Consider the following 25,141-nt stretch of genomic DNA (forward strand, 5'->3'; position numbering starts at 1 on the left):
CTCCCCCACCCTGATTAAGTATTCTAGGGCGGGGAAGAGCAGGACGTGGGTACTTGTGTTAAGTGTTGTGCTTCACACCTCTGGTCGGAGTTTCCTGGACCAGAATCCCAAATGGCAGACTAGGAGACACCAACCTTTTAATGTGGGGTTCAGGAAATGGGACTCTGACTAGAGGATTTTGTGCATGTGCCAGCTACCTGGGGGAAGGTACCAAAGTGCTTCCCACGTTAGCTGGCAGAAGGCAATTGGGTGCAGGTAATTGTCATCCAATACCTGAGACCCAATGTTTGGGTGTAGAGCCCAAATCACATAAAACCGATGATAAGCTCTATGCCCAGGGTCTTCGTTATTCTATCTGAATGATACCTGATGCCTGATGAACGGATAACCTGAATCCTGGTTATTTCATTGTCCCTTCCCTAAGTAAGTGTATATATTCCGTTTGTTATTTGTCCAATATTGTGTGTCCATCTGTCTTTTAAGGAATAAAATCTCTTTATTATATCACAGACGTATTCAATTCAACCCAATTATTGTGGTGTATATTATAACCCTGTAAGCTACCATGACACCTTACACATCCATATTTCCATCCTGATTTGCGTCCCATCAAAAGACAAAAAAAGGATTTTATTGCCTGCTATCCTGTGTATTGATCTCCTGCAGCCAAGACGTGCCGTGCAGTCGATATCACAGGCTTTTGTTATTGCTGCTGGGAAGAAGCGCCTACCGTCTGTTGACGTCATCCCTAGCCGACAAGATTTGCCAATTGCCTCAGACTGAAACTTGGTGTACCGTGACTGCTCGTGTGTGTCTGTGACCAGCACTTCCAGCAAGTGGGGGTTGCTTGCTCCACAATTACAAAGTCGGGTCACGCTGGTAGTGACACCGCATGGTTAAGTTGCTGTTTATCTATCCTGGTAGCTGTACTGCGTTTGCTTTCTGGGAGAGGACTGATTTCCTGCCTTATGGGACCCCCTAAAGATGTGGATACTAAGGAGGACTCCTTGTGCCCTTTTGTGTGGGGCCACCTACCTTGAGGACGAGAGCTGTCCCGCAAAGTTCCACATCGGTTGATCAGAAGCTGCCTATCTCCTGACTGGTTCGGTTTCTTGTGTTGGTAGCGCATGTCTTGATACATAAAATGCCCGCTTGTGTTTGATTTGATGTACGCAGAATACTTACCCTTTTTTATATATATTTTACAAAAATTTATTAAACTATGAGCGTTGTGTGCTTTTTTTTGTCTTTTGTTTCCTGTAAAGGAAAACAGAACAATTTGTTACAGTAGGCCCAACATTTCTCTAAAATAATTAAAGGAAATAAGTACTGTAAAATACACAAATGCATTTTGGTATGCAAGATGTTTTTAGAGTAATACAGGACAAGTTTTTTTTCTCTAAAATAATTGCAAAGACACAAGTACTGTAAAACACACAAATGCAATTTACCAGTATGTAGCGGGGGAGGGGGCTTGGCCTGGTATTAAAGGGGTTACACCCCATTTGGCCACCCCCTGCCCTCACCTGGGAGGCGAAGGGTTAACTGTGATGATGCCCAGTACTGTGTTTATGCCCCTGCTTCAGCACCAAATGTGTATTCCCCAATGAATGTGTATTTTCCCCATCTCAATGTTTGCACCAACACCTACACTGGGATCCAGTCGGGAGGGAAGGGATTGATGTTATTTTTGTGTTTATGGCCCTTTGTTCCCTTTCCCGCTGTCACGGGAGACTCCTGTGGCGGGTAGGATCTCGGTGGCCGGAACAGCACGAGCGTAGTAGGGGTCACAAGCAGGGGTCCGAGGCAGGCGGCAGGTAGCGAAGTCAGGTAACAAGCAGGGGTCCGAGGCAGGCAGCAGGTAGCGAAGTCAGGTAACAAGCAGGGGTCCGAGGCAGGCAGCAGGTAGCGAAGTCAGATAACAAGCAGAGGTTGGCAACGAGGAGACTGGAACAGGACAGGCGGGGCAGGACAGGGACTGAGAACAGGGAGCAGGGACTGAGACGGAGGAGCAGGAACAAACAGGGACAAGCCAGATTACTAGCTAGGGCTTTTACTGTGAACAGACTCAAATACAGGTACAGGTACAGGAACAGATCAGGAATCAAAGACAGAGGCATGTGCATACTGTAGGAGTCTGACTTGAAGCAAAGGCAAAAACAACAGACAGGAAGCAAGCTATAAAGGACAGAGACAGGAGCAACAAGAAGACAGACAGACAGAGGAAACCAGAGCCAACAGAAGGCAGCAGCACACCCAGTGGACAAGGAAGCTATGGCTAGGCAGGAGGTCTAGGCGACCCTGACACCCGCCTTTCAGGCTTCATTTTGCAGTCTCTCCATAGGTCGCCATTGGAGCCCCATGTAACCGTATGGAGATTCCGGCGATTTGGGCCCGATATTGCAGAAGACCTGCAGGTGGTGCCCGAGAGGATTAGCGGCTGTTCCCCATTGAAAGTGAATGGAGTAATGCATTTCAATGGGGATTCCTCGACTCCAACCTCCAGGAACGGGCTGGCAGCCAGCCAGACCGCAGAACCGCAAAAGCGGAAACAATGTCTTAAAAGAGCTTTGATCAGGTCTCGGTCAAGTTCACGTCCAATTGGCGTGGGAAACTTAGGTTCTAGGGCACCCCGGAATAAAATTATTTTTTCCCCTAGACCCTAGGAACCCCCTCACTCGACCCCAACTGGGTCCGACAATTAATGGCGATGAGAAAGGGTCGCACTCGCCACGAGGGTAGCACAATTGCCCGCAATGGCGGAGAAAGCCGCGTGGCTTTAAAACAACTAAGTCCAAAACAGTGAAAACCCAAAGTCCATAACTCCGGTTCTATAAGGACTAGAGGGCCGGTATTTGGTCACTATGTAGTCATAGTTCCGGCATGACTGCATGGCAAATGCCAACCCTCCCTGAGCAACAGGACGGAGTCAGGGTAATGGTTTAGTTTGGGTTTCTGCCATTGACTTCAATGGCAGAGAAAAGCCACTTCTGTGGAATGTGAGCAAACAAACAATGAAACTAACCCACTACAAGCGCTGACCTACACCAATTACAAATAATGTGATATAGACAAAAGTGAATATTGGTGAATATTAACCACTTAAGTGAAGTGTAGAAACAATGCTGCCAAGGGGAGCTACATAAAAAAGATGATTCCAAACCTGTTAGACAAAATATAAAAATACAAAATAAGTGTCCCCGGCGCTAGTGATAAGTCCAAGATACCGTAGTCCAATTAGACAGTCTTAGATAAGAGACTTCTCTGGATAGGTAGATGGAATGACAGGAAAGTTCCAGACGGGTAGGGGTGTCCTTAGGGTTAACTCCACAGTGATTCTGAAATATACAGAAACAAGAGGACACACCAATTGCGCAATATGATAAAGCACAGGCCTCTATCTAGAACATAGAAACCCTACTTACAAGATGATATCTTGTTGGTAAAGGGGAGAGAATCTGTACTTGTGCCACGTCTTCACCTCGATGTGGTCTGACACAGTGATTCTTCCCTTGGAATGGCGATTAAACTCGCAGGTACACTGGATACAGCACACCCATGCGTGAAGGGAATAGGACACAGGATGTTGTAATACGTACTACACTTTAATAAAAAGATTAAAAACACAAACTACCCACACTTACAATAAATGTGGGATAGTGATATGACTCACATATGCCGTCTGCAACCTGCTTCCAGCCTGATCAGCACAGGGAGAGACTAACTGACAACAGCACCCGCGACTAACAAATCAATGACATCAGTGGTACAGGACGCTCTCCCAGCGGTCGGGCGGTTACAGTGGCTGGACTGGCTCAAAACACTAAGCTCCTCCTCCTGTGAAATGTGCATTTAAACTGTATTTGTGTAACTCTGGTCCGGTGGTTCGTAGTGAGCTGAAATTTGGCCACCATGGGGAGTCCCATCCGGCATGAGGGTCTGGCAATTTCCAACCCGCTCGGCCCAGCCGAACGGATTATTTTAATATGTTTGTATTTTAAGAAATGTACTGTCTTTTGGGTCTGGTATAAAAGCCTGTGAAAGATACTGGATCTGCAATATGGTAATGTTCAGGGGGCGACCATTTGTCTACAACAGGCCCCCTGATCAAAGGCTTCACCACCCTGATTGTGTACACTAGGGCGGAGAAAATCAGGGCTTGAGTGGTCTGTAAGTGTTGTAAATCACACTTACAGACAAAGGTTTTCCTGTCCAGATCTGTCTCTGGCAGACTGAGAGGAGCCATCCCTTTAGTGTGGGGTTAAAGAAATGAGACCCCAAGTCAGGGAATGTGCGCATGTGTTAGCTAACTGGGGGTATGTCCCAACAGGCTTCCCACATTAGCTGGCAAAAGGTAATTGAGTGGAGGTAATTGGTAACCAATACCTGACACCCAATGTTAAGGGATAGGGCTGAAACCCCATATAAACGAGTGTAAGCCCTATTCCCAGGGTCTTCGTTACAACATCTAATTGTTACCTGATGACTGAATGAATTGCCAATCCAGATCCTGATTGCTTCATTGCCCAAACCCTAAGTAAGTGTTCATATTCTGTGTGTTATTCGTATATCTTGTGTGTTCACCTTTTTCAAGGAATAAACTTTCTTTATTATATCGAAGTCGCATTCAATTCAACCCAGTTTATTTCTGTGTATTATAACCCTGCCTAAGCTCCCGTGACACAGTAATAGTGTAATTACTTACAGTAAAGAAAACAAAAATACTTACTCTGTTGTGACTGTGGGACTCCGCTTTACACTTTTTGTCTTACCATGGACATGATAACTGACTCGGCCTCGGTTTAGCAAAAAGCACAACTAACCAGCATTGGATCTTTAAAATTCTGTGTCCTTTCTTGTACATATCCTGAATTCTCATGCTGAGATCCTTTGAAATTCTTTTCTTCAGCATCATACTTTAGAAAAAAAATCAAGCACAGAGGAATATATATTCGATGTCTATTCGGTGTATATTCAATGTGCATTGAATCAACAAAAGTGATGGTGAATTTATACTGTAATGTAATGGACCTCGCTCGACAGGTTTAGTATACAGTACGCCCACATTTAACACCCGCAGCTCGTGTCCATGCCCGCCACAAATTTCAAATAGGGACACAGTGTATAAAAGGTGACACAAATTGCATAGCCTACCACACGCTGATCTTTATATGAACCTACCCTTGTCCAGATACTGTATTGTGCATTCTTCCATCTGCATCCATGGATCTACCTTGATACTACGGATGCAGGAACCTGCTTTCTTCTGCCGTGCCGACCACGAGAAAGTGAAAGGCGGAAGCTGTTTCCAAGCCAAAGCCAAAGGAGAATAAAGAAAACGTTATGAAGACTCCAAAGGCTAAGAATCCTGGTTCTTATTATGTGAAGAAGAAAATGGCTAGCATATACTCAGATCAAACACTTTGGATGCCCAAAAGATTTGACCTGGCAGCCACAGAGGAGGACTCTTTGTCCACCGATGCTCTGCTGGGAACCCCCAGCTCACCTGCTCCAGCACCCATCCATGACGATGCTCATCCGGAAAGCCCCAGCTCACCTGCTCCACCACCCATCCACCACTATGCTCATCCGAAAAGCCCCAGCTCACATGCTCCAGCACCCATCCACGACGATGCTCATCCGAAAAGCCCCAGCTCACCTGCTCCAGCACCCATCCACGGGATGTAAACAGCACTTCTCGCACCAGATCCAGCTTGTTCGTCCGCATGCTGAATGATTTAAGTTGTGTTGAAATCCCTGACAACTCAATGAAGTAATACAGGGACCGAATGGAGAGCAAGATTGATCTTCTTCTGGAGACCATGGATAGGTGCATGGGTGCCATGTGTGTTCATATGGATAAGATTGAGAGGCACTTTGCAGGGCTCTATTATTTGTTTGTAGTCCCTTCCCCTGTTTGTCCGACGCAGGAGGGTGGCCTGGAGGTGCCTTATACTACCATGGAGGAACCGCAACCACCCCCCATGTCTCTGGATTTGACCTTCATGCTTCCAACGCCAAGCACACAACGGGACCCTCCATACTCAACCCCTCCACCTGCAGAATACATGCATGCCCTTCTGGTGGAGGAGATGGCGACCCCAGTAAGGATATAACAGGAGATGACAACCCTGATAAGGCCACGACAGGAGATGACAACCCCGATAAGGCCACGACCGGATGAAAGCATCCTCCCAGACCACCTACCCTTGCCTGCTGCCAGAAGCACACCCATTCCAGCACTCAGGATTGTAACACTCCCAGACATCATCTTGAGAGAACTGCCCCAGCACATCCGGGAGAAATACAAGATTGGATGCGCTGGTCTAGCCAACAAATATGCCATGTTCATCTTTAAACACTATGTCAGTTTTGATCTGTACAGCAAGTGGACCCACAATGTAAATCCTGATGATTTTTTTTTTCCAGAGCTGAAGCACTACAGGAAGGGGGGGGTGTGCAAACGTATTGTACTGTGTGCATACTGTAGTAACAGTCAGTAATTTGACCCTAATCCCCCCTCTCTCAATGACAAAAGAACTACAGAATGCAATGCAGCCCTAACAAAGAAGATTACTTCAAAATTTACAATCTTGTCTTAGAGGCGACCTACTGTATTTTTGTATTATTCCTTTTTCCTTTATTATCCTGTATAATTAAAATTGTTCCTTCTTTAAATTCATCAGAATCATTTGAAACCCTCCACCCCCAAATAAAAATTACAGTATGCCTCCTCATACAGTACAGTATACAGTACAGTAAAATTAAAAAGCAAGTGATTGTAAGAATGGCAAAAATTGATAAAGTATCAAAAAAATGCTTCACATAATGGTTTATTAAAATCAGTCCTTCAATAAGCCCATGTCGAGAAAAAAAAAGGGAAGTCTCTTTCCCCCCCCCCAGACTTGGAATTCAAATTGAATGTAAAGTCATTCTCGCCAAATCTCCAAGAAAGACTTATCACACATGCACATGCGTGTGTGAAACAAGCCTCCAGGCACATCAACATCAATCAGAACAGTTCATCAGAGTCAGTTGTTCATCAGAATCATTTGAAACTCCCCAACCCCAAATAAAAATTACAGTATGCCACCTCACACAGTACAGTATACAGTACAGTATAATTAAAAAGCAAGTGATTGTAAGAATGGATGAAGGGACAGTGAAAAAAAGTCCGAAGCACAACTTGCCAAAAACCAGCTTTTTGGCAAGTTGTGCTTTGGGCTTTTTTTCACTGTCCCTTCATCCACTGAGCATGCGCCTGGATGCACACTGAGCTGGAGATCACCTGATGTCTTCATTTCCTGTTCCTGTCCTTGCTTCTTGCTAATGGAGCAGGGATCTCAAGTTTTTGGCAAGGCTACGCGGCGCACAGCGGTTCTCCCCGGAGGTTCCAGTCATCACGACGACGCTCGCATAACGACAGCGGACGCAGACGGAACACCAACCGGAGCTGTACCCGTGACCACTGGGGTCTCATTGAAGAGGATTCACTGCTTACCTGCTATCCTCCAAACAGCTGTGAACGCGGTCTGGCATCGTGGGGCTGACATTGCTCTCTCCCTCCTCCTCCCCTCGGTTGCTTTTCTTCATTCAAGTGACTAACTGTGAGTAAACATGCAACAAGATTGTGTTTATTGGGATTAGCCAGTTGCCCTCTATGCTGTGATACAGTGCTTATGTCTATATTTCACTGGGGATTGAGGAGTGGTAACACTCATATGTGTTACTGATATCATTTATTGATGCCTACAAAGGAACTCCAGCTACAAAGATTACCTAACATATGCTCTCTCATTGAGCTCCAACTTTTTCTTGGGAGCTATTTTTTTAGCTCTGACAAACACTTTACTCTGAATGTAAGAATGGCAAAAAAAAATAAGGAATCTCCCATGGCCCAGGGGAGTTAAGGATAACGTCTTAATTGCCTTTTGCAACTAAATTAGTCCGTCTTTATCTAATGTGTGTGCGTCTTTGAATCCACTCACAGAAACAGTATGAAAAGAAGAGCAAGCCAAGAAAAAGTTGAAAGTATTGAATAATAAATATAGAATAAAGATATACATTTTTATTTTTGGGGTTTCTTAGCAGAATTAATTACACATGCAAGTCTACTGTAATTATACTGCAAAATGCAACGTCATTGATAAAATCAAACAGTAGTGATGATAACAATGTAAAAAAGTATTGAATATGAAAATATAGCATCATACTGTATAAGGATTTGTATACAGCTCACAATTATTCTCTCCTAATCAATTAAAATTACACTGTCTCTTTACATTTTTTGCCTACTTGGATTTTTAAATCAGATTCACAATGCGCAAGCAACGTTTTAAAAAAACCATATTAGAGTTCAATCGAAATTCCTCCTTTTCTTTTGCCGCTTGATATCAAAGTTTCTTTTCTGGGGAAAAAAAATTATGCTATTATTTCCGGTATATGACCCACTGCTGACTGCATTATAGTTTACAGGTGACAGCTGGCCTGCTACACTTGTAGTTGACAGCTGCTGGAGCTGGTAATCATGTTGGTTGTAAGCATGCTGGTACAGGCACCTGTACGTATAATCTGGTGTGAAATCAGGATGTAATCTTGCGGGTATTCCGGCGGGGACAGGTAACAAGCATTGCGGTTCACCAGGTTTTCACTGACGGTCGGAGCGTTATTGTAAGCCTGTGCTGTTGCCGGTGCTGGCGCTGTTGCCGGCGATGGCACATAGCTGGATTGTGATTGACGAATCTTATATGGATTAAACCCAACCTTTCTCCTTATGAAATTGCCATGATCAAACAAATCGTTAAAATGTGGGATCGTAAAAATGTGGGATCACATACCACTTCCCTCCTCTATCTCTGAGAGTAAGGGCGATGCAAAAAAAAGCAATAATCGTTAGTTAAGGTTCGCCTTATCAAATGCTTCCACCCACGAACATCAGGTGAAAATTTGTAAAAATCATAGTTTGAAATGAAATATTCATATATTTCTGATACAGTCGCCATCTTATCTGTTGCAGCATTAATTACATAACATATTAAAAATGCATAACTTCAGTCAGGTTTTTTTATACATGTACGATTTACACATGTTGTCAAGTCTAGTCAGCAATTGTGCAGGGATAAGAATGTAGAAAAAAGCCCACAGCATTGTGTTTTAGAGGTTTTTATTATGAAACGCCTAAATTTGATAATGTCTTCAGCGTTTTCAAGGACCAAGGTTGATTCACAATGGACCACTGAGGTACTGTAGACTTGTTTTTATCTGTTTTTTAAACACCTGCAAATTGACGGAATAGCACAGTATTCTACTGTACACATTACAATTCATTCATTTCTGCCACCTGGCGGATACACAAAGAAATCAGAATCCATTAAATTCAAACAAATCAACCGTGGTAAACACAGGTGTGCCTGGTGTGATTGGCGGCGTGACAGCCGCATGGAATACAGCAGAGCACACGAAAACGGCTCTGTGAAATGTTTGCATAACGGCCGCTGCATCTGTATACTCTATATGGTGCCGCCAATTTATGTGTACAATTATGATTGTTGCCAATTTTACCCACAATTGTGTTTGTGTGTAGGAGGAAAACATGGGAAGGTACACTGGCGACACACTTTATTCGAGCTCGGCTAGTCCCACGAATTCGGGTATACTCGGGTTTATTGAGGTTTGTGACTGTTTTCTGCCCGAGTGCATTGCGTTATTTTCCAGGCAGGGATTGAAGCATTTTATTCCCGCTGGCTGCAATATTGCACAGTATATATATATATATACTGCATTACAATTCATGAATTTATGCCATCTGGTAGACACGCGAAGCATTGCAGCCTATTAAATCCTAATCATTATCATTTAACAGATCAGCCGCCCGTCAGCCAGGCATGAACCATGGCTGGGAAGGCAAACGCAACGGGGCTTGTCTGAGGTGAGGAGCGGCACATTCCAGGTATCTGCCAGGTACATACTGGGTATTTGCTCGAATAAAGTGTGTCACAGCAGTATGTGGTGTGGACCACAATTCAAAGAAGCAATTGAGGATTCCACTAGTTAAGGTGCCCAGCCTTCCTTTTTTTTTAACTATAGGGGGTTCAGAGACCTTGCAGTATACACCACTGCAGACTTTTCTGATGTGGTTGTTAAGGCTTTCAGTAACATTATTACTAAATTGTCCATCTGTACGTTTCTTTGCTACTTGCTACCATATGAACTTCCAGGTTTTTGTTTTTTTTTAGATTTTCTTTCTCATATATATACATATTTTAGAAATGGCATTAGTTTGTCCGGATGTTACCAATCTCATACATATACAGTAATTATTGTGTGAGTTCTTGTTTGGATTATGCATATATTTGGAAAACATTACATTTATCTTCTACATTTCAGGACAAATCTGGATATTTCTACACATAAAAGATGAGCAGAAAAAGAAAAAAAAACAAGAACAGAAAGCTCTCAGACAGCAAAGAATGTAAGAACTTTGAAAATATACTTTTAAGCTGAGGTTTTCAGCTGTTGTACATGCTTTAATTCATCAACATGTCAACATTTAACCTGGAAGAAAAGCTCTCCTTAAGTAATACATTAAGGAAGGACTGGGAAAATAAATATATCCTATCCTCTGCAGGGCCAGTGCTATTATATGACATATGACATACGTTATGCTTCCCTACCTGGAATAATTATAAAACAATTTTACACTTTGGTACTTGGAGACTGATCCCCCAGTTTATGAGATGATTGAGAAGCCCATTACTTATATATCCTAGTGTTAAAAATATATAGTGTGTGGACAAAAAATGGAACTGAATCAGAAAGTGCAGTCAGGTGAAAATAGTTATCTTAATTACCTTTCAGGCATCAATATATATATATATATATATATATATATATATATATATATATATATATATATATATATATATATATATATATATATGTGTGTGTGTGTGTGTGTGTGTGTGTGTGTGTGTATATATATATATATATATATATATATATATATATATATGTGTGTGTGTGTGTGTGTGTGTGTATATATATATATATATATATATATATATATATATATATATATATATATATATATATATAAACAAAAAAACACAGTAGCGCCAAGAGATAAGCAGATAATAATAAATAATGATGAGTATATATCAATCTAAATACAGTAAAAAAAGGAAAATAACAGCTAATATATGTAAAAGAAACAGATACTAATCCACTCCTTTGAAAATAAGATCCAGTCCAATAGCTGCGCTTGAAATGGGTGTATGGCAGTTTTCATATGGAGAACCACATCCAAGAAATCTACAAAACAAAAAGAGAAAGCGCGCAGCCCATAGCGTAAAAAGCGTAAAATTTAAGAAAAATATATATGGAGGAGGGAAACAAGCTCACTCCAAACAACAAATAATAAAAGGCATTTGAAAAGTATCACCACCACAGGAACAGCAGGTTGAAACCTCCACAGCAAGATGAGATGAGCGCTGTCAGCTATTTGTCCAAAAGTTCATACCTCGTGGATAGGTGATGACAATCATTATGGAAGTCCTGGGTAGTCAAGTTCTTCCTACCAGTGGGTTCTCATCCGAACCGACACTGGAGCTCTGTGCAGCAGGGGAAGATGTTCATCACAAACCAGCTGCCCCACAATGATGACGTATCACCGTCGCTGCGTCCTGACGCGTTTCGTCAGATGACTGACAAATCAATACATGGCACAGAGAAAGGATTATAATCCTTGTAAGAATATGGGGTATATACATCATCTATTATTATCTTGATGTGCTGGCTGGTCATTGTAAATATAGCAAAGTGTTTATTGAGTGCATTGCATTAGTCTGCTGCACTCAGTAAATAGATAATCATTTTTATCTGTGCCATGTATTGATTTGTTTCCTATCTTATATTTTATATATATTTTTTCATTTATTTAATTGTTTTCTGTTTCTTAATATTTTGATTAATCATTACTTTCTCTTTTTCATTAGTTAAATCAGCGAATCTGTATACAGGAAGTGAAGTATAATATATGCAGGGTTGTCCCTCTTCTCCTATTGGATATTCGCCGCTTAGCAACCCGCCCCTTTCTGTTTATATTTGGGTCTAAGTGGAGTTTAATTTATCCTTTGATAAAGTCAGTCATCTGATGAAACACGTCAGGAACGCAGTGACGGCGATACGTCATCATTATGGGGCAGCTGGTTTGTGACGAACATCTTCCCCTGCTGCACGGAGCTCCAGTGTCGGTTCGGATGAGAACCCACTGGTAGGAAGAACTTGACTACCCAGGACTTCCATACTGATTGTCATCACCTATCCACAAGGTCTGAACTTTTGGACAAACAGCTGACAGCGCTCATCTCATCTTGCTGTGGAGGTTTCAACCTGCTGTTCCCGTGGTGGTGATACTTTTCAAATGCCTGGTATATATATTTTTATTACATTTTATGCTTTTTACGCTATGGGCTGCGTGCTTTCTCTTTTTGTTTATATATATATATATATATATTTCGCACAATTTTTTTTCACACAGGGTATTGTGTTGGACCAAATAACAAGTGGTCATAATTTGAAATAAGTTTGTGTCTAGAATGACTACAAGATATCTTGTTCCCTAGTCTGATTTTCCATTGTAAGATACTGTTTTTCTATTCATTGTAACCTTTTCTCTGCATGAGGGGCCTGTACTATTTTGCCACTCATGCTCAATGGTCCTTCTGGCTGCACAAAGGTTAAATCACACGATATCCTTTTTTGATAATTTATTGAAGCCACCATCTCCCATTATGTAAAATATTTTATCTCTTACTGCTGAAGTTTTGCAGCAACCCCCAATGCGTTCAAACAGTTGTGTGCTCGCAATGTTAAATATACAAAACAGCTATGTGTGTACACTGGCGACACACTTTATTCGAGCTCGGCTAGTCCCACAAATTCGGGTATACCCGGGTGTATTGAGGTTTGTGACTGTTTTCTGCCCGAGTGCATTGAGGTATTTTCCAAGCAGGGATTGAAGCATTTTATTCCCGCTGGCTGCAATACTGCACAGTATATATATATATACTGCATTACAATTCATGAATTTATGCCATCTGGTAGACACGCGAAGCATTGCAGCCTATTAAATCCTAATCATTATCATTTAACAGATCAGCCGCCCGTCAGCCAGGCATGAACCCAGGCTGGGAAGGCAAACGCAACGGGGCTTGTCAGAGGTGAGGAGCGGCGCATTCCAGGTATCTGCCAGGTACATACTGGGTATTTGCTCGAATAAAGTGTGTCGGTGCAGTAAGGTCTCCCAAGATTAAAACTAACGCAAGTTAGTTTCAATAACTGAAATAATCCTCTACATCATAGGGGCCAACAGGTGGCTTGGGGGTTTCACCTGCGGCCCTCATCGTTTTACCACCTCAGCAGTCCACTTTTCCTCTCTCTCCAGTGCAGAGAGAGTGGAGAGGTTGCTGATATGAATCGTAACTTCTTCCCACTCCCTATGCTGCCTAATGGCATTGTTTATCCCTAATTCTCAGTGTAAGGAGAAGAATGGGACCGTAATCATCAGTGTGCATGCATTAAGAATCTGCCAGGAGGCGAGAAGCTCATACCCATGGCTGCAACGTCCCTTCTGCCTGTACGCCATACTGTATATACAGTATATGTGGGTAATGTGTGACCCTTTTGAGCTTTGAAGGGCTGCACATGTGGCCCTTTGAAGTATATCACGTTGCCTACCACTGATCTACATGCACGCAATAGGCATTTTGTATGAAATGCGGGATCTCTGAACAGTACTCCTTGGTATCATATAATGTAAAAATATATTACTTTATTAACTGTGTAGTAAGGGCTTTTTGCACAGGTTGGGCCTCCCAATGGTTGCAAGTGCTTACAATTATTATTACATTAAAGGTACAAATACCTACAATTGGCCCAACTTGAAAATGAGCTGAAGGTAATATCCTTAAACCCATTTACTGCCGTATGAGCAAATAACACATTGAAAACCAATTAATTTGTAGACATTATTGAAATAATAGCATTAAATACAACATTTCCTTTCCTTTAATATTATTTAACTGTTTATGTTGTGCTAGCCAGTTGATATACATTAATCCAGCATTTCTGTCTAGAAAACAAGAATTTCCTAATGTTTTTACTATTTACTATGACAGTGGGTTATTTTATATTGTTAGTACTGTAGTTGAGAAGGCATCTTTAATGTGTTCAAATTGCCTTATAAGAGCAGGCATTGCAGAAGATGTGTTATGGCTCTGACCAATATGCCTTGTTATAACTGTCACGGGAGACCAGGACACTTAACACCAGGATAGCAGAAACACCAGACAAAGCAAGATGTTAAATAAAGCAAGTTTATTTCGACCGAAGTCAACAGACCGTCAGGAATGTATGTCTTTATTTATAAAGCGCCATTAATGTACATAGCGCTTCACAGCAGTAATATATGTGACAATCATCAATAATAAATAATACATAAAGGGGAGAAGTGCTTCAGACATAAAAGTAACATTTAGGAAAAATAGCCCTGACATTGTGTCCTAAATCTCACTCTCTCTGTCCACTGGGTGTGCGGCTGTTTTCTGTCTGCTCTGGACTTCCTCTCTATCTGTCTCCTCTTGGTGCTACTGTCCTCTGTCCTTATAGTTTCCTGTTTCCTGTTCCTCCCGTGCCTTTGTTCTGAGTCCAGACTCCTTATGCCCATGCTTCTGCTTCTGTTCCTGTTTCTGTTCCATGTGGAGTCCTGTACTTATTAAAGGCCCTTGCTACTAATCTGGCTTGTCCCCATTTGTTTCCTGCTCCCTGCTCCCTAGTCTAAGTTCTTGCTCCTAGTCAGTTCCTGCTCCCCTGCCCTGCTCCTGCCTTATTGTTTCCGACCCCTGCCTGGACCCCGACGATCCTTGCTTGCTGCCTGCCACCGAACCCTGCCTGTAAACCTGATGATCCTGCTTGCTGCCTGCCACCGAACCCTGCCTGTGACCCTGATAATTCTGCTTGCCGCCTGCCACCGACCTTAGCCCGTGACCCCAACTATCCACACTTGTAACAAAATTGTGGGTAGCCAGTGCATTAATAAAGGCAGTGTGCTCGGCTGGTTACCCCTATTTTGCATTGGAGATGAAGGGGTTCATTTTCCATGCACTGTACATGTCTTATTTTTCCCTCTAGTGTGCCCACTCTGCAAAGTGTTGGCAAGTTGGGGATTGGGGAATGAGAAAATTCCCACGAGGGGGATTGGGTGGGCATGTTGGAGATAGGCTCTCAAACCCTATATACATGCTGCCCAAGCTATCCCCGTTGTCTTTCGTTTTTCATCTAACCATGTGAGCGGACTTCCACCACGCTTCTAATAGCGGATAAGAGCAGCACCAACTAATTCAGAACGCAACAAGTTATTTTCAACGGAACCAAGTACAGAACTCTGCTTCAGGATTTTGTTAGTGCTGGGGGTTATCTAACGAACCCCAACGGACCGGAACGAACTTTGCCATTTTCACGGAGATATTGAATTTCCAGCGTGCGCCCCTCGCAACAGGACTGCATGTTAAAGAGACAATATTCTGGGGCTTTGTTTTATTTCTGGACATTCTATCCCGTTCTCTGTTCAGTAAGTGTTTTTATTAAGTGTATTCTAAGGTTGCCGTGTGTCTGTCTATCAAGGAAATAAATGACAATTTATTTTGCTCAATTTGTATGCCCAATCTAAACCCAAAATATAAATGTGTTGATATAGTTGTATCCATCGTGACAACGCTCCATGATGTTCCGGCCACCGAGGTCCTACCCACTCCAGGAGTCTACCCTGTGACGGAAACGGCCACTTCTGGACCTCGCTGGAACAGATTCATCACCTGCATGCTTCAGCAGACCCCTCCCGCTTGTTTTGGGTTGAAAATAAGTACTCTCTTGGTGTTTTAGGAATCTTCAATTTCCAAAGTGTTTGCTTCAAGTTTTTCTGCAGTGTTTGTTATATCCTGAGAAGAGATTCCTGTTTTATTTTTTCTGGGAATTGCAGTTGAAAATATTTTTTTAATTTCCTAAAGCAAATCCTCCACTGCACCCCTATACAGATAGGGAAGACTTATTGCATTCAAAAATGTTTTTTTTCTAAGGATAGAACTGTTGCTGTAGAGACCAGTGCACTTTTCTTTGATGTTTTTGCAGTGCCTGGTTTTATCCCCTGCTGATCCTCCATACTGTATTTCCTTTTTCAAAAATCAGCTTGTATTTCCCTGCCGTACCTGGTGTCACTACTTCAGACTCTCAGACTTTCATTTCTAAAAACAGACTTGCGTTACTTTGATTTCTTTGCTTGCTATATACTGCTGTTTCACAGGGTTCCATTTCAAAAGACAAGAGTACTCCAATTGTTTTTTGTTTTCTGTGATTTTCCTGTTATCTGTGATCTTCCCATGCTTGATTGTAAAAGATCAGATGTAACTTCAAGTTTCTCTGTGTATGGTTTCCCCTGCAACAATATCACTTATGCTACGGTATCAAATCTAAAAGTCAGCTTTCCTATCTTTTTGTCTCCAAGTTTATTTCTATTTCTGTTGTTCATTCCTATGCTTCTGCTTTAAAGAACATTTCCTCTTTACTGGTTTTCTTGGGAAATTTGGGTTCCCCATGTCTGAAGCTATGGCTCCCACTTTGAAAACGGTCTTGAGCAATAAATGTGAACACAGTATCACAGATTCTTCAGAGTTTCTCAAGGCAAAGAGAAAGAAAAAGAAGGGTGGCTGTTCAATTATAGTGGAAACTGCAGAAGGAATTAAGGATGACCCTGTAACCCTAGGAAAGCCAGCATTAGGCTTTGTCCCCGCTGGCGCTGAGCATGCTCATGCTTGGAGAGCTCTCCAAGCATGAGCACCATGTGTCCTTTAAATTTTCGCAAGCCCTTTTGCGGGGGGATGCTGCAGGGGAAGCTGAGCGCGCAAGAAAGTTGATCAAATTTGTTTACCTAAGCGCCGAGCGCCGGTGAGCATGTGTGCCCGCGCATATGCGGGTGCGCATCACATGAACAGGGACTTGCATATATATTGCATATATATGCAAGCTCAGCGAGCTCAGCGCTAGCGGGGACGCAGCCTTAGAAAGGAACAGAGAATGCTGCAGCCTAAGGCAAATCACAGAATTGTTCCAGGGGTAGTAGAAAAGAAAAAGGATGCCTTTAACCAAGGTAAAGATGACTTAACTCAAGCACTTCAATCTGCATGGAATGAGATTGATTGCCTCTATGGACGACTTGATAAAGAGCAATAAGCCAGCTGCACTACAAAAATGTCAGTCCACAGCAATTGCTAAGTGTGTACTCCACGAGAAAGAAAAGGATCAGTTGGAGCGTGACAGGGTGATCTTGTCAAGTAACCTGGAGAAGGCATACGCTGATTCTGCCCAAGACCAGAGTTTCATTGATCAAGTTGGTACAGCGCTAGAAGCCTCTAAGGAGAGGAGTTGCCTCTTCAACACAGAACTACGTTCAATGAGAGAGATCTTCCAAGGGTTAAATAGAGGTTTTAAACTGTAACCCAAGAGTGAAAGAATCTCTCTGTCTGAGTTAGTGAAGGAGATAAGAGCCTCCATGAATTTGAAGAGGAGAAGAGACCTTTGGTAAAAGAAAAGTCAAGGATGCAATTGGCACTGGAAGAAGCAGAGGGCACCTTGGAAAATGAAAGAGGTAACTCCCTATGTTTCCAGTTAGAACTTTCTAAAATCAGAGAAGACTGAAAGAAAAAATAGAAGCATCCTAACAATTCAGAGATACCACAGAGCACGTATCCAAGGAAGGTTGGAGAGACAGTGTTATCTGCGCAAACACTCCGCAGCTATCACCATACAGGCCGCCTATAGAGGGATGAAAATGTGTCAGTTTGTCGCTGGACTAAAGCAGCCTTCATTCTTCAGTCAATTTGGACAATGCAATGACAAAGGAGGAAATATGAATATCTGAAAAAATGTGTGATTGTTCTGCAGTCAAATGTTAGAAGGGTTCAGCAACAAAGACACTACAGGAATAGAGCCTGCATTCTAACAAGCAAGCTGTGAGTTCATATAAGCGTATTCACTATGCTGTCTCAGTGCTTCAGTTTGCTTTCCACAAGATGCTGGAGAAAAGAAGCAGATTACGACGAAGAAGAAGTGCAATTCTGATCCAGTCATTCTACCGTGCCCATGTGGTCCGAACCAGATTCCTTGTTATGAAAGCAGCTGCCATAAAGATTCAGTCTGTGACTAGAATGAAGCATAGATGTAACCGCTATCGCCCAATGAAAAAGCATCAGTGGTTATTCAGCGGTGTTTCCATCTGAATAAATTAATGTAACGTGAAAGAAAGATCTCACTGGATTCAGTGGGAGCTGGTGAAAGTCTATAGTTAGTATGGGGAGTGAACCCCATGAAGTCCGGTGCTCAACAAGGTATAACGCTGGGTATAACAAGTACTTTTGCAACCTGAGAGGTATATGGACAAGATGAAACAACGATCCCACTGCTGATAAAATATAATTAGCTTTAGAAGTAATGCCGAGGAAGCATATAACCAGACTAACGCAGCCAAGGAGGGGGCCCGTTTTGCAGGAAGGAAAACAGAGACAAGACGTAAAGCCGTATAAGACTCCCATCATGTACTCATAAAGTAACCTAAACCTGCTGCCCTTACCCGCCTGGCGTCTGTGTTGCTCCTTCGTTGGCGTCCCGGTCTGTGCTCCACAGCGGCTGCGCTCCGGAATGACATCACCGCTGGCGCCGGCTTGCTTGCTCCGGGACCTCCTGAATACGTCACAACAAGCACCCAGTCATCCATTATCCATTGAGCCTGAGGAAGCCCTGTATCGGGCAAAACGCGTAGCTCTCCACTTGGGACAGTTTTTTTAGTTCACAGCAAGAGGCAAGAGGTGAAGTTGCAGCTCTCCATCCGGACACGGAGAAAGAGACCCCCTGCCACCTACCACCGAGCTTCTCCCTGTGTTTTAGCATTCCCCCAGAAGCAAGCAGTTGCTTTTGTTTTATCCCCACTTTTTAATCTGTGCCACCACATTTAGTTTGTATATCACTGTTTGTTTTAATAAAGTTTTACCCTCCATAGACCTTAGTGTCCATAGTTCATTTTTCATCAGCAGCGAAGCGGATAAAGAAACAGAAAATAGAAGCAGAAAGAAACTTCTACCAGTGTGTACTCACACTGGCCCGTGTGAATATTCTGTTATATTTATATTATTCCACATTCCCTCTCACCACCACCATTGGGTGACCTTAAGGTCGAACCTTTCTATTTTATCTGCAATCGTATTGCAAGATACTTATAGATAAAATATCTGAAGTCCTGCTCCTACATTTGATACGGGAGATAACAAGATACCGTGATATGAGAACACTCACATTAGCCCGTGTGAGTGACATACTATACCAATAAATTGCAATAATATATTGCCTCACCACCCCCTCCTATACCGCAGTTGTTACTTACATACCCTGATCTAATCACCTTTTCATTCTCATGAGAGGAAAATCACAGAGGAACTTCTCCAAAGAAGATTATTGAAGAAACAGCGAGCAAAGAAGAACAGACGGAGGGAAGATCAACACCCTAAAAGAAGATTCGTAAGCTAAAAAAACCTTGATGGGATAGAACTTACACAAGGCCGTGTATGTTATTTACTCATATCTTTCCACCCTCATACACAAACCATTGTATGCTCACCTCCCATTCACGGAGTCTATTACATACACTGATGTTTCAATAGAGGTGTTTTTACCACACTGATCACCAGTCAAAGAAGACACACTACCTACTCACCCTTCCTCACATTGTGCTCCCCCATTTTTCTTGTGTTCCATTGTCATTAAGGGTCCTGGATAGATCCTGTTGGGGTTCCGAGTCACACGAGGACATCTTAAGAACATTATCTTAAGGCTGTATTACATCCCTTTTTTTCTCCATCCACTTATAATACTTTATGAGCACCTAAAGAGATAGCGCCCGGGTACTTTCTTTGCAAACATCCAGACTACTGGGCCATCATCTATATTCATAATATATCAACAGGATTATTTCTTTTTTATGGTTTTTTATTGATTTTTATTTTTTAATTGTATTTTTTTTGTCTGCAATTTTATCATGCATATTTTTGGAGTCATTAGCTCACACTAATTTAGTAATCTATTATTATTATTTTTTATTTGTGTGTTATTTATATAATCTGGAATATTGCTACTGATATCTATTTGGTAACCTATTTATATGAGTTCATCACACTTAATATACTTACCACTATTGTGGTAGTTGAGACGGATACCTGAGGGGCGCAGTCTTTTTTTTTGTTTATATATATATATATATATATATATATATATATACAATTAAAGGCAAGATCAGCACTCCTAGTATAGATAATAATATGGCTTGGTGCCTGTCCCTTAAAAATTAATAGAATATACGTTACCATCCGAGGACAGATAAAGTAGAGACAGCACACAGTAGGGAGATAACAAGAGGTTATATTAGCTTTAACAGCATAGACATCACAGATAACTGACGTTTCGACCCCACAGATGGGTCTTTTTCAAGGGGATGTGTATATATTCTGCTATATATAGGGAGTTATACTGTTCCATCAGGTTTTTGTGTTAGACAGGCCGGTCATAATGGTGGGAGGCTGAGTACCATGCCTCTACACATCATGTTCACTGTATTTATTTTGATTGTTCACCAAGATTGTTAGTTAACCTCTGATAACAGTGTACTATTTAGGTGATAGCTTCATTTATTCTCATTCAGTGGATGCTGTGGATTGTTTTAATCTATGAGTGTTTTGTAATGTTATTAATAAATGTTTTAATTTTGTATACCCGAGTGCTTCCGTTGGGATACTTTTCCTTCTTTTTTCATTAATATATATTCATTATCCCCAGCACCGTCAGCAGTGTTGTACTGCAGTATATACACTTTATTATCTGATTTAGGTACTTGTTACTTCAGGGTCTGTTGCAGGCTTGCTTTCGTGTTAAAGCAAACACAATAGTGCAATAAAACATATTATATCACAATATATGCAAATACACAACAAGAAATACCATAAACAGGAGAAAAAAATGTAATGTATATCCCCAAAAAAATTCGATATACATTACATTTTTTCTCCTCTTTATGGTATTTCTTGTTGTGTATTTGCATATATTGTGATATAATATGTTTTATTGCACTATTGTTTGCTTTTATCTGTTTGTCCAGCAACCAAACCTTTCTTGCTTAATAAATTATCAAGATTTTTTACAGCTATACAGGATTGCGCTTTTTTTCTTCTTTATACTATCTAGGATAGGCATATCCTCATTAGAGCTGCATCCTGTTGGCTCAATTCTCCACGGTCAGTACTTGAGAATTGTTTATATTATTCACTTTAATATTCACCTATACATATATTATCACTTTTGTGCTAGTCCTACCACTGATTTTTCCTGTTATCTATCTATCTATCATCTATCTATATATATCATTATTAAATCTATGGAATAACAGCCTATTGGGTACATTTGAGGCTGATAATTAATGAGAGCACCTAAATGACTTTTTTTCGAGACCATAAAAAGACAAAAATAAAGCACAGCTTGAAACAGGTAAGTGTATGTACATTGGGTAACTCCTTACAAAATCCTATACAACCACTTCCAAAAGTGTAACTTTGCCCTGTGCTGCAACACCCAAGGCAAAATAGGAAAAAAATGTGTACAGATGTACATGCACCTAAGTGCATCAGGGGTGTGCTAGGTATAGTATAAGCTATTCTACATAAGTTGCTGCAGAATTCATATATGTATCTGAGGAATGTATATAAATAACCAGATGTAACCCTTCGATGACACTCACTGACCAGAGGAACAACAACAAACACAAACAATCAAAAACAAAATAATATAAATTCAAGTATAGTCAAATGACCGCATGCATGATGCAAATATACATGATAGCACTATCCCTTAAAACTGCAGACCAATAGCTTGCACAGATATAGGCACTTATTAGTTCCCTTCCACTTCCAAAAGTGTAACTTTGCCCTGTGCTGCAACGCACAAGGCAAAATAACTTGATGTACTGTACCAGTGCATGGCATGTTCAATGTGACTCAAAGTATCAATTTTTATTGTTGGGTTTAAATCACTTTTTATTTAGCACTCACTTTATGATGCAAACAATATTTATATATTTATCTGTTTCCTTTATAGATGAATATTTGCCATTCGTTTGTAGATGCCAGAAAATGTTTTCAAAATCATTTAATAAGAAAATAGATGTAGATTCAAAAGAGAGTCTGATTCCCCAATAAGGGGTTCTGAAAAGAGGAAAGGACATTTTAATACTCATCCATCTACATCCTTAAGTGAAATACAGACAATATCTAATGTGTGAAGAAAACATTGCCGAAAACAAATGTGATGATAAAAAAAGATCTTGGGAGAGGAAAATATCTCATGTTCCTGCTTCAACGCCTCATAAGTTAGAAAATATTGTAAACATAATAGTGCTAGATAATTCTGTAATGTCACAGAGGCAAAGAAATGAACTCCAGCATGATCCAGATGATCAAGTTAATGATAGTGGGGAATTTACAGCAGAGGTCAAATGTGATCATGTACATTTCAACTTGGAACTAAAGAAAGGATCAGCTTCAAATAGTAGAACCCACATTCTAATAACTAATAACAAAATTCTTAAGAAGAGTCGTAGTTACCATGATACACAGCATCAACAATGCCAACACCCTGTCAGTCATATATGGGATTTTGTAGGAGATGGTAGTGGAAAGCATAAAGACAACTCGACAACAGAAAAGCTAAATTCTGAAATGCCTATGATAAAAATAGAGATCATAGGAGAAGGAATTGAAGTGAATTATAAAACTATTAACCAGAATTTAATGGTCCACATAGAAGTTGATGAAGCAAGAAAGGAATGTGAAGACATATGTGGAAGTTGTAATACTCATAATACGGAGTACCCTTCCACAGAAGGATCTTGCAGCTCATACCCTGTGTCTGATTTCAGTCTTCAGGAAAGAAAAGAATTGTATGCAAATGATATATGTCCTGAGCAGTATGTAAGCATTCCTCCACCTGAAGAGTTTGCAGATGGAAAAGAAGCTTTAGCAAACACAATTATAGAAGATGAGGCCTTATTTCTTGAAGACACAGCAAAAGAATCATATTTCATACCATCAATATCATCTTGTTGGTCTGAGTTGGAGACTGAGCAGAGACAAGTAAAGGCTGATAGTTACACGGCTAAAAAAACTGATGAATTAGATGACAGGCTCTATTTGCCATATCTGAGCAATTGGAAACAATGCTCACATGAACTAATTATGCCAAATAAAGCCATCTTAAATAAAGTTTCATATATCTCTAATGAACATGAACTAAAATCCAATCCATGTGATTACTATGATTGGAGAAAAAATAACTATCCGTTTAGCTCCAAAGTGGTACGAAGGAAAACATTCCCACAAATGTATGTTGATTCACTTAGAACTTTTAACCATATAAGAGATTCCGTTTTTGACACTGAAAGCCAACCACTCACTTTCAAAGCTCTACCAGATTATTCCTCTGCCTCAAAGTTTAGCACTGAAGACAAGGAAAAATGTTTGCCTACCAATGAATTTAGCAGATCATTACGTTCAGTATCTTATTTAGAGTGTGTAAGTAACACTAAAGAGCCACTTAAATACACATCAATGGCATCTGGTAATGAAATGACAGTTTCACATTCCGAAGCAGAAGATATTATTGATGATTTTTTCTTGACCAACTGCTCAGATTTCCACAGGTCATATGAAGAGAAAAAAGATGCTGATATTTTCTCTGTGTTTTCACTGGATAAGTTAGATGTTAATGAGAAACCTCTGGATAAGGAAGATCTAATGAAACATTCTGAAGAACACATTGAATTTGTTGAAAGTGGTTTTGATGAGGAAATGCCAGACAGTGATAATCACACGGATGTGCATGATTATTCTCAATTACACAACACATGTCTTTTAATTCAAGTTATTCCACCTTCTCGAAGTTCCTCAAGGGAATATATCCTTGAGAAAAGCAACAGTAGTAGTATACCTACAAAGCATTTTCAACACTCAGAATCACAGATAAGAGAAGCGGGTCATTCGAGTACCACTGAACTTGAAATAACTAGAAAGCGTAGGGGATCAGTAGTTACTGTAGTAACAGGAGACCAAGAGCAAAGACTAATAATTCAAGGGGAAAGCCGAGCTGTCAGTGAGTCCACTGCTTGTAAGGCACCTAGAGACTTACAAGAAGATTCCAAGCTGTCTTGCATTATACATAGAGACTCGCTGTTGACTCCTGTATCAGATGTTGATGAACCAGATCTAGAAAACAAACTGTACAGTTCTTTTGAGGACCAAATCTCATTTACACTTAAAGATAATTCATCCCAGATGAGTGAAATGTTTGACTCTTTTTTATCAATGGAAAACAAATGCAATGTATCTGGAGACACATGTATCAAAGACATAAAGGAGGACATATGTCTTCAATTAGAGGACGCTAATGATACATTTAGCACATTCCATGTAGATGATAAATCAGCAAGAAATAGTTCTGACAGTGCTATTCCTGGAACCTCTCTTGAATCAGTGGCATGTCAGATTTCCTGCTTTGTCAAATCTGATTCTGAAGAAAATTATCCTAAAAATGCTGATGAAAAAGAAGGGCCTTTTCAGAAGGCAGAAACTCCAAAGAAGAAGACCAGTAAAAAAGGTGAGAGATACTTGAACTTATTTTTGGTATTCAAATGTTATAGAGATATTGATGAAAGGTGAAACACAGATCCAATAACTGAGAAAAGATTATTTATAAGATCAAATTATATTAGTGTCGAACACAATGGCATAGAGTCATACAACTCTGATAGCCCCCCAAAAATATTATAAAAGGCAACAAAAGGTTATTTTTATTGTGCAAGTGATCAACGTACTGTAGTAACCCAAAAAATTGTGCATTTTGTAGCCCATCCGATAAAAATATGAGGACTGACACCAAAATTAATCAATATCACAAATGTTGTAATTTATATGCCAATCGTCACCTGACTCATTTTCTCTAT

General features: G+C 40.8%; 1 protein-coding gene across 5 annotated transcripts in view; it reads left to right on the top strand.

Moving 5' to 3' along the window:
• Positions 1–25,141, top strand: part of LOC142495989 (uncharacterized) — a 209,327-nt gene that overhangs the window by 29,945 nt on the left and 154,241 nt on the right. For 3 of the 5 annotated variants that reach the window (XR_012801884.1, XM_075602188.1, XM_075602213.1), the window contains exons 2-3: positions 10,387–10,471; positions 22,243–24,795. Coding sequence is in view for 4 of the 5 variants with exons in the window: in XM_075602188.1 (XP_075458303.1) it covers positions 22,419–24,795 (2,377 nt within the window). In the remaining variant the exon portion in view is untranslated. Of the gene's footprint in view, positions 1–10,386; positions 10,472–19,516; positions 19,666–21,321; positions 21,387–22,242; positions 24,796–25,141 lie in introns of those variants that run through there. The other 2 variants (XM_075602205.1, XM_075602197.1) reach the window with 2 other exon arrangements.

Source organism: Ascaphus truei, chromosome 1 (assembly GCF_040206685.1).
Source record: "Ascaphus truei isolate aAscTru1 chromosome 1, aAscTru1.hap1, whole genome shotgun sequence".
NCBI classification, from domain to species: Eukaryota; Metazoa; Chordata; class Amphibia; order Anura; family Ascaphidae; genus Ascaphus; species Ascaphus truei.